The 10,810-nt window shown below is 44.8% G+C and overlaps 1 protein-coding gene across 2 annotated transcripts in view; it reads left to right on the plus strand.

The window, feature by feature from the left end:
- MAP2K5 (mitogen-activated protein kinase kinase 5) overlaps positions 1-10,810 on the plus strand; it is a 182,549-nt gene that overhangs the window by 9,716 nt on the left and 162,023 nt on the right. For both annotated transcript variants that reach the window (XM_019533862.1, XM_019533861.1), the window contains exon 3: positions 5,318-5,385. In XM_019533862.1, coding sequence (XP_019389407.1) covers positions 5,318-5,385 — 68 coding nt within the window. The remainder of the gene's footprint in view (positions 1-5,317; positions 5,386-10,810) is intronic.

Genomic DNA, 10,810 nt, shown 5'->3' on the forward strand with positions numbered 1-10,810 from the left:
CTTGCTGGGGTCGTTTGACCCCAGTACTCTTTCCTGCCATGGCAGGGGGTCGGACTAGGTGATCTGCTCAGGTCCCTTCTGACCCTAGAAATGATGCAACTATGAAATGCTTGCTGATAGCTTGTCACATTTAGTCTCATCTGTGAGCAGACGCTTTCTCCTCTTGTGTGCAGGGCACGTCCAGCAGTAGCAGGGTGACTGCCTCTAGCTTCAGGTTGGCCATTTCCTTGCATCTGCAAAGACGATGCGGTCGCAAGGCTAGACTGGGAAGCATGGTACAGGGGTTGAAGTCCTGATGCCTCCTGATTTCAGAGCATGAGCATTATTTAAATAACAAAATAGGAGGTCTGAGAGAGGAATGGCTATGATGAGCACTGGAGTCTGTGCTTTCCCTGCTCTAACGAACTAGGGAGACTCTAAAAATGCAGCAGAATTCCCCCCCAACCTCTCCTGCCATAGATTAAATCCTCAAGCGATGCTATGTTTCTAGTTTTCTGTCCTTCCTACAGATGTCAGGTAGCTTGCCTTTTATCTATATTCTCCCTATTTCTTGGTGACGATGAGAGCCAACCGCAGTTCTTTGCAGAGAAGGGATGAGAGTCGTGGGAAAACACGTCTTCCTTAATTATTGGGCAGCACATTGACCAGCTGCAAGGAGCCACCGATGTCTGGGGAATGAATGACTTGGGTCCCCTCCAAACTCCAGGTTGTATTTGTCCATATTTCGTCTGTACCTAACGTGGATAAATAAGCTACGATACTGCTGCAGTTGAAATCTGTAGTAAAGTTTTCATTGGAGCCATAGCTGCAGATTTATCTATTTTATTATCCCTCTTTGCATCCTGTTCATCATTGTGGCTCTTGTCACCATGTTTTCCCAACATCAACAGCGAAGGGCTCCGGTCCTCATATGCCACTAGGAATAAGACCAAAGGCTGTAGCTTCCCCAAGGGCAAGGAGCCGTCCTTTCGCTTGGGTCTAATATTTATTTGGTTGAGTGTTGCGTGTGCAGTTTGTGCTAGAGGGAAGATTCCCCCTGTTTTCTGCACAAGGCCTTTCACTAGCAGAGATGGGGCTACAAAAAGAGCTGTAGCGGGTTGGACCCGGCCTGTGAGCGGCGATACTGGAGGCAACCTGCGAGAGCCAGGTTCTTCTTCACTCTCCTTCATTTGATCAGAGGCCTGGGAGGCTGACGGTGACCCTGCTTCGTGAGCCCTCGAGTGCTGTGTGTAGCTTTTGAGTTCTGCTTCGACATGTTGATGGTTTCCATTAATCAGATACCCGGCACCAATGATCAGGGTTTGTTAACCTCGCTTCGTTTATCCTGCCCTGAGTCAAAGCTAGGACTTTCTACAAGGACCTGAGCAAAACAGGGCTCCAGGCCTTGCCATTTCTTTTATGATTTGTTATCCCCCCTGACACGTGCGCACACACACGCGCGCACGCACACACACATCTCCCTCATCTCACATTAGCTTTGTTTGAACTTCATGCACCACTAATAGTCACTGCAATCAGATCAGTAGCCCATATTAATGGGACCATGTGTAGAACTTTCCTGGAAATTCGTATTTCATTGAGTCCTCTAACATCTGCTGCTGTGCTTTCAGCTCATGTCTCTAGTCTGCCATTTACATCTGCACAAAACAATTCCCCCTGCCATTTAACTGGCAGCTAAAATATGCTATGTATATTGATGCTGGATTTCCTGGTTACTCTCTCCATATCAAATGCCTCCATTTTACTGGCTCGAAGCTTTGTTCTCACCTGCTCGATGACTTTCTCGGAGGCGGATAATTGCCATCACGCGCGGTCTCTTCCACTGCCTGTTTAGTTATTGCTATCTGCAGTGTATCTCCTGCCATTGGCCCCGATGCGGGTTTTACCATTGTGTTCCACGTGGCTCCAAATAAAATCCCGAGCAGCATATGGCCTGTTATGATCCTTTTATCCAAACTCTGCCATTTTGTATATTTGTGACACACTGCAGATTTTGCAAAGATTGCTTCATAATATTTGTTTACCATCTGCTGCACTCTATTTGGTGTCTTGCTAGGATTTCTTCCTCCATTTTCAGTGACATTAGCAAAATCCAGCCAGTACATAGGCTTTTTGGTTCTACTTTTGCTTCTCTAATGTGCTGGAAAATCATATTGCTCTGCTCTAGGCAAGTAGAGAAGCCTGGAAATCTTTCTGAACCAGCATATCAGATAAAGCCAGTTTGGGGGCTATAGCTAGTTATGTTTTGGTGGGATGGACAGCAAAGGGTCTGTGCACTTCAAATGAGAAGTGTAGTCTCTGACTTTTTTTTTTTTTTAAATAAATACTCCTGATTTGTTTTACACTTGCTGTCTTTGAATGCCAGGTAGTTATCTGTCTTTCCTCAGCGTCTGCAGTGTTCCTGTTCCCTTCATAGTCTCAAGGAGGTCTAGCATTAGAAGTGAATCCCGCCTGATCTTGGGGCTACTAGGGTGTTTTCCAAATGGGCTATCAGACTCCATCAGCTCATTTTTCCTCTATTTGTCACTGCAATTTTTTCCTCTCAAGTCAGGCTTGTTTGCAGTGCTGGCCTCTGCCCCTTTCTTTCTTTAAATACTTTTTTCCTGGTCTATTTTTGTCCCTTTATTACCTCTGTTCCCAGTGTTTTCTTTGTGGCCACTGTTCTAACAGCAGCTTCTCTCTCGCTGGCACGGCTACAGTTTTGTTCTCAGCCAAATAGCATTTCAACCCCTCCCCTTTGCCTCTAATGTTTTCAGGCAAGGAAACATTCAGTCTCATCTCACTAACTCTTCCTAATCTTTTCATCATTCATGACTTGCTGGCTGCAGGCTGGTAACCCTAGTGAGTATTTTTAGCAACCTGGCAACTTACCAGTTAAATTTCCAGGCATCCATTGTGTTGCAGAAGGTGGTGGTGCCATCCTGTCAACAGCCATCTTTCCAATGGCTTGTGCTTCTGCTCCACTAAATATATACATTCGAACCCTGTCGGTGTTTTCAGTTGTACACTTTTTCTCTTTATTCTTTTTTTTTTCTTTTGGAGTTGCTCTCCCTCCTGCTCCTTAAAGCTTTGCATTGATCTTCTGCATTTCAAAAGCAAACTGAACAAAGTCCTTTGCCCGAATGATTTGGATCTGGCCTGGAATGAATGTGTCTAATCGTGAGCCAAGGTGATTTTTCATCTGAGGAAAGAGTGGCACATTTTATGTAGTTATGTGCTAAGGCTTTTATTTTAACAGGGGCAAAAAGGAGTTGAGACACCCAGATCCCATCGACTTCCAGTTAGAGCCACATGCTGCAGTTTCTTGAATCATAGAAAAGCGGGGCTGGAATGGACCTTAAGAGGTCATTTAGTCCATCCTTTGCCTAAGGCAGGATCATCTCTATCCAAACCATCCTATACCAATTCGTTGTCTAACCTGATGCAACGCAAAACAAAACACCCTAACCTACCACAGGTAAAGCCGACGGGAAATGGTGGTCAGCATCTTGCTGCTGTAAAGGTTGTTAAAAATACACGCAAGAGATCCCAGGTCTCTACCATACCGTGCCACTGCAGAGGAAGGCAAAACCCCTGCAGTCTGCACCAGTCTGACCATGGGGTAAAACTTCTTCCTGACCCCAGTCTGTCTGATCCAGGGCAGAGGGTCAAGACCCTCTTGCCTAGAACTCCGGGTTTTAAGTCCCAGCGGGAGCATTGGCACAGCCCAGTCCCCATCCCCAGCTTGGGCTGCATCAACACCCACTTTTGAGGAAGAGTTTTTAAAAAAAAACTATAAGAATAAAACCGACCCTGTGACGTACATGGTAGCAGGAAGGGAAAAAAATGCTTTCCCAGTCCCATGCATGTGTACTCCAGAAATGCCGGCATATATGAGCTGCCTGCAATGGGCCTCATGAGCCTAAAACTATGCATTCATTTGATACTGCCACCCTTAAGCTTCTTTTGCTAAAAACAGATTTAAAAGGCCACCAGACGTGGTGGGAAAGTGTAGTTTGGAAACCTGGGGAAATACACGTCAAAGGAATGCTGTATCTTAAAAATACCAACTTCAGTATTGCTTACATTACGGCAATCAGAAATGGGGAAAAAAACAGCAAAAAGGGAAATTAGTTTAAAAAAAAAAACAAAGCAAAACCCACCATTTTGCTTTGAATTGAGAGAGGGCCTTCCAGCGTGTCGGGTTACTGCATAGCTCCATGTGCGGTAGCATCCGAGTGTTCCCAACCGTTCGCCAAGATCAGAAGACGCATTCCTACGTTAGACCTTAATTAGTTTTTTAAAATGCTTTGCTGTGCTGAAGCCCTGCTGCACCTTCTTGTGTTTTCCTGTTTCCCCAGTGCAACCGCAGCATCTTTCCGGCACAAGGTACGCCATGCTGGTGCCCGAGTGCCGGTTCCAGAGCTGCGACCACATTGCACTGCTGTTCATGTATCATGCGCGCTCTTCACCCACATTCATGCAGCGCTCAAATCTGTACGACCTGCATGGCTCTGCCTGGGTGCTACATTTGGTGCTAGCCTAAAGTGACGGGCATGTAAATAGGGACATGTTTAATGCTACTGTATTATTAAGCATGGTAGAAACCTGTGCCTTGCTGTCAGGGAGCTGCAAGAAGGGAAGAGAGTAACAGGACCCGTGAGCGTGTGGGAGGAAGGAATAAGCTGAAGCACATGGGGGTTTTACAGTAAGAGGAAGGCTGCGTAGTAGAGCAGAGTCCACCGTTGGTTTATATGGTGGAATATCAATAGCTGTGGAAACCAAACTCCATGTTCAAGTGTCTAGACATATTAAGCAACTGCTCCACCTTTGCTCTGCATTTAGTGAGTGTCACCAGAGTGACTCGGTGGGCTCGTGTAAGGAGTAATCTGCTGTGCCAAAGTCTCTGATTTCACAGAGAAAGTCTGATAGCATCACAAACTGCATGAGAGCAAAGTTTTACGTGCTTTGCTCATGTCCCCTGTCTTCAGATGCGATGATCGCCTCTCTGTGTGTGTCCAGGAGGCTGTTGGTAAAGCTGGTGCAGGAACATCCTTCTGCCCTCCTCTTCCTCTTGACATTGGAGGTCCTTCAGCTCCTGGCTCTTGCTGCCTTTGTTTTTCCCACCTTACATTTCCAGGTTCCAGGTGGTGATGATGATAGGTAGAGTCATGTCAGGGTTATTTAAATAAGCTGAACTTTCTGCTTATTTGTGTTTGTTTGGAAATGTTCAGTTGTTCGAGTTAAATAAGCAAGCAACATTTGGCACATCAAAATTCAAAAAGCAAATGTCTTGCTTCATTTTTAATAAACGTTCTACTTTTTCCCCCCTCCCCAGATGAAGATGAGGATGGTGATCGGATTACTGTTAGAAGTGATGAAGAAATGAAAGCCATGCTGTCTTACGTAGGTATACTGTAACAAATGGTGATGTTTTCATGCTCATCTGTTGTGCTGTGTTTTTGTGCACTTGTCTGCTTGTATCAACGCGTTGAAGTAAGCTATAGTGTTTATAAAATATTCTTTTAATATATTTAGGTATTTTGAAAAAAAAAATCACATGTGAGAGTTGTGGGTGTGCTTCACAATTTTAAAAAGACTTGTACACTTACTGATCATATGATGAACATTAAGAATAATGCATCTTAATGACTTTTGCATTAGGTATAGTGCAGGCTAAATGGACTATCAATTTCTTGTATTTTTTATGCAGTACTTAAAGTAACGGCTCATTAAAAATGAACCCCTGGGCTCTAAAAATTTTTCAAAATCTACTTTCATCTGGAGACTATTTTACCCCTCCTAACAGAAGAGTTACATTGTAGCTGCAGGCTCAATATGCATAGAAGATTTAAAGATAGACTTTCTGGGGTTTTTTTATATCTACAAAATATGAAAACACAGAGTTACTTATTGAGTGGAAATAATTTGAATATGGCTAAAAGACTTATCTTTCATATTGCAAATGTAACTGAAAAACTCCATTTAACATTTACTTTCAAAGGAAATGGATAAACATGAAAATAATCAGTGTTTTTTATGAATATTTTCTTCTAAGTTGGGTATCAAGTGGGAGCTTCTCCTAAAATGCACTTTTCTGGCAAAAGATTTATTTTTTATTCCATTTTATTTGTTAGCTTTGAACATGGCTCAATCGACTGCCATGCAACTGCTGACCTACCAGTCACCTGACTGAAGATGCTTCCTGTGCAGGCTGCAGCGTGTTTTAGCTTTGTTTGGCCTTCGTGCTCTTAAAAATGTACAGGTGGCTCTTGGGTTCCCAAGTCTTATATTAAACGGCAGCTACTTTTCCTAAGGTGGAGGAGGCGTGTCTCTACCTGTCCTTTGTGACTATAAAATATTTACTAGCTAAAGTGCGTTATCTTCTCCAAAGGTGTTAAAAAGGAACAAAAACTGAGTGTGAATTTGAATAGAAGGTCTTGTAAAGTACTGATAGATGTTCCCCCACTGGATTTTGTGACGGCGTGCGTGGTGTGATGAGAGATGAGCTCTTGCACAGTCGTGCAATGTCATATTTATTTGTTATTACCATCACCTCTTGCTTCGCTCAGGAGCTGGCGAGTCCAGCGTGCTCAGCTCTGCAAACCCACGGCACGCAGGACCTGCCCCACAATACAATTCCTGGACAAGAGACAAAGGTGGCAGATTTCAAGGAACCACTGGGTCAGTGTGACTGGCAGTACTCAGCACCAGCAGCCTAACTGTTGGCAAGCTCTTGGCTGGGAGAGTTAAAAGTTCAAATTCAAGTTACCGCTCCAGTCCAGCATCCCCTGTTTTTGAAGGGTCTTTGCAGACTGATCTCTTTGAGAACTGGACTTCGGGTGGTTCTGCCTGTTTTTATAACAAAATATAACATGCATAGAACCATTTATAGCAAAGGAAGTGCAGAGTAAAACTGCCTTGTAGTCTTTCCCTACCTAGGTCTCCCGGGGTGCCCAGAGTGGGGAGATGCCTCCATAAGGACTCTACTACTGGCTTTGATTAGGGAATCTAATGGTCAGAGGAACTTTCCGGACATAAGTACATCAGGGTGTACAAAGTAAAGCAGGGGTGTATATCTGTTCACCAGAGCGCCCCAAGGGATGACAAGATTGAATGGTCACAAACTCCTCCAAAACCATTTTAGGCTGGACATAAGGAAAACCTTCTTTACTGTCTGAGCCCCCAGGCCTGGAACAGACCCCTCCCCGAGGTGGTGCAAGCATCTACTCTGGTCTCCTTTAAGAAGTGTTTGGACGCTTATTTTGCTGGGATCCTGTGACCCCAGCTGACTTCCTGCCCCTGGGGCAGGGGGCTGGACTCGATGATCTTCCAAGGTCCCTTCCAGCCCTAATGTCTGTGAATCTATAAATGACTGCAGAGCCTGGAACTTGTGTTGGGTTTGATACAAATTTCAGTGCAAAGGTTTTATAGCAATAATAAGGTTCATGTCAGCAAAGGATTTGGGTGGAAGGGAGGCACTTCAGGCCAGGAGAGTGGCCCTGAAAATGCCTGCCTAACTCCTTAGGCATCTAAGACTAGATGCCTGGGTTTTTATCAGTGAAACTCCCTAGGCCTTAAAGTTTTGTTTTGGGCCTGCCCCGAGCTGCTGCCATCTTGCCAGGGCTGAGCATTTGGCATCATGTTTGCTACCCATGCTTAATCAGGATCCTCAGCCTCTGTGTTCACCTGCCGTAGTCCCCTGAGGGCCTGGTTCAGTAGGCATGCTCAGCTCTGCTCTGCATACCCTAGTTTGAGCTTCTTCACTTAAGAGAACATACGAAGAAAAAAATTGTAATAAATTATCCTTTAAGAATTGTAAAGTCATTTTGTTTCCATGGAAACTTTATATCTATGGAAGGAATTCTGCAACCAAGCGGTGTTAACAATACTCTTGTGATAACTCTGCATGTTCAGTTATGAACTTGCGGCAATCAACGATCTGTTTTTACAGCCTTTTATTTCAATTTACTGTTCGGGCAGGGACGGGGCCAGGGCTTTTTCTTTGATCTAGCTGTCTGAAGAACCCTGTGCAAAGCTTCTCTTTGTCAACATGTGAAATGTTTTTATTGTGGGGAGCGGGGAGGAAGTATTGCAAACCAATGTATTGTGATCACTGCTAATTAAACAATGTCAAACATTCTTTTGATATAGCCTTGGCAATTTTAAAATCGCCTTTTCTTCCAGTGATTTATGATGTTCTCCAAGAAGCTTAAAGCAAAGAACGTGTCTTTTTCCTATGGTTCAGTATTTTGACATTGCTCAAAATACCAAAGGGCTTTTTCTTCTGCTGTGCTTTCTACTGAGCACAAGCCAGTTGAGAACACAGTTCAGTATTAGGACTTGCCTGGAAAGCACCAAATGGGCAGCATCTTCATCTTATTTGATACATCTAAAAGTGCAGTAGTAATAAACCTGGAAAATGGCCCGCCTTCCTACTTCTGCATTATAACTTTGATCCTCTGCATTTTAATGACTTTGGTGTTTCACCGTATTAACAGACAGATGAAATCTGGGTCCAAATCCCAGTGTAGGAACCCATAAGTCAATGCAGTTTCAGCACCACCCTGGTGATACTCTCTTGATTCCCATCTTCAAACAGAGTCTTCTGCACTGTTTTCCTTAGCATAGGTCTGGACAAAACTCAAGTCGGGGTCCACCGAGAAAGATTTTCTTGCCTGATACCAATAGCTGATGATTAACCAACCATATTGGCTGAAGCTGATCTGTCCAATAACTGATATTTAGTAATAGTGCAAGGCATTTTAAACTACTGACAGAAGTAAACCTTTTGCTTGTTTGGTTGTTTTGCATTTATAGTGTGTGTGCACATGCACCCCCCCCCCCCTTCACTGCTCCAGCACTTGATGAGGAAGGCGGTGACCACCTTATTCCCACACAAGTCCTGTAGACATGTTCTGTAGTCTGCCATGGGCTTGGAAGGGGCATGGGGATCAGACAACGCTCACCAGAGTGCTCCAGGCACACGGCTGTAATTATTGGGTACAGTGACCATAAAAAGGCCGATAGCTGATAACGTCATTTCTCCTTTTATTGGTTTTGATCCGATATCCAACCAATATATCAGTGCACCCCTAAACACAAGACCCCCCCAAGTTCTCCAAATGACAGGTAGCAGGTAGAAGACTAGAGCAGGACGGGAATCTTTCAACTTCAAGGGTTTGGTTTGATGGGGGGTTTTGGAAAATACAGATTTGTCAAGATGGAAACTCTCTGCAGAAACAGACCAGATTTTATTGAACTTTATAAAACATTTGTTAAGCCCAGGATGGAATTTCTTGGAACCTGGGAAGAGCCCAGAAGAGCTCATTGTTCTCTGGAATATGGTGGACTGCGGCATTAACGTCCCGTGATCGTTCTTGATGGCCTAGTCGATTCTGACTTGTTTGTTAAAAGTGAAGCAGCTCCATGAGGAGCTGTTGAGTCACCTGGGATGCATAGGACTTGGGTTTAAGTCCCTGTCACAAGTCAGGCAGAGCAGGGACACAAACCTAGGTCCTCTCTGTAACCACTGGGTTATTCTGGGACAGTGGACAATTTCAAAACATCTCAGTTTGATTTCACATCAGCACAGAAGCACAAGATTGAAACCTCAACATTTTTCATAAAACTGACTTAGAATCATAGAAAATGAGGGTTGAAGGGACCTCAGGAGGTCACATCTAGTTCAGCCCGTGCTCAAAGCAGGACCAGCCCCAGCTACATCATCCCCGCCAAGGCTTTGTCTAGCCGGGTCTTAAAAACTTCCAAGGATGGAGAGTGCACCACCTGTCTGGGTAACCTGTTCCAGTGCTTTGCTACCCTCCTTATGAGAGAGTTTTTCCTATTATCCAACCTCAACTTCCCTTGCTGCAGCTTGAGCCCATTGCTCCTTGTCCTGTCGTCTGCCCCCACTGAGACCAGCCCAGCTCCATCCTCTTTGCAGCCCCCCTGCAGGGAGGTGAAGGCTGCTGTCAAATCCTGTTTTGGTCTTCTCTTCTCCAGGTTAATAAACCCAGGTCTCTCAGCTTTTTTGCTTCCCCCGCACCAGATGTCTTTTCCTGCCGGCCCTACAGATGACATTCTTTGGTAGCTGAATACCTTGGCATTGTATTCTTCCAAACTGTTTTTTGTACTACTTGCAAACTGGTTTTTGTACTTCCGGGGTCGGACCTGATGATCTGTTTAGGTCCCTTCCGACCCTGTGTACTGTGATGCTACATAACTATGCTCTCCAGTTGCATAGTAGGACTTTATTATGTCAATGATTTATACCAGAGAAGTGAAGGGGCTTTGAGTTTCAGATGCCAATTCATCCACTGTCCATTGTTTGGAGCAACAAAGTTAAATTCTGTAAAACTTCCTCTCACTTTTTTTTTTAGTCTGCTAGAGACCAGACCATTTAATTGGACACTAGACATTAAATCAGGAGTGGGCAAAATGTGGCCCGGGAGCTGGATGCGGTCCACCAGGCCATTCTATCTGGCCTGTGGGGCCCCTAAAAAATTTAGAAAACTAATATTTATCTGCCCTGGGCTGCCTGTCATGCAGCCCTCAATGGCTTGCCAAAACTCAGTAAGCGGCCCCTGCATTAAATGCTCCAAAGACATTTAAATGGGGTGACAGCGATCAGAAAGAGGGAAGAGGGACCTGCTCACACCCACTCCCTTACTTCCAGTGTGTACAGGGTGGGCGGACGAGAATAGGATGGGTTTCAACACAGACAAGTGCAAGGTGATGCACCTCGGGAAGAACAACCGGCACCATGCCTACAGGTTAGGGAACTCCCCTTTTATCAGCACGGAGGCGGAAAGGGATCTGGGGGTCATCA

The sequence above is a fragment of the Crocodylus porosus genome, unplaced genomic scaffold, assembly GCF_001723895.1.
Source record: "Crocodylus porosus isolate Cpor-Errol unplaced genomic scaffold, CroPor_comp1, whole genome shotgun sequence".
NCBI lineage: Eukaryota > Metazoa > Chordata > Crocodylia > Crocodylidae > Crocodylus > Crocodylus porosus.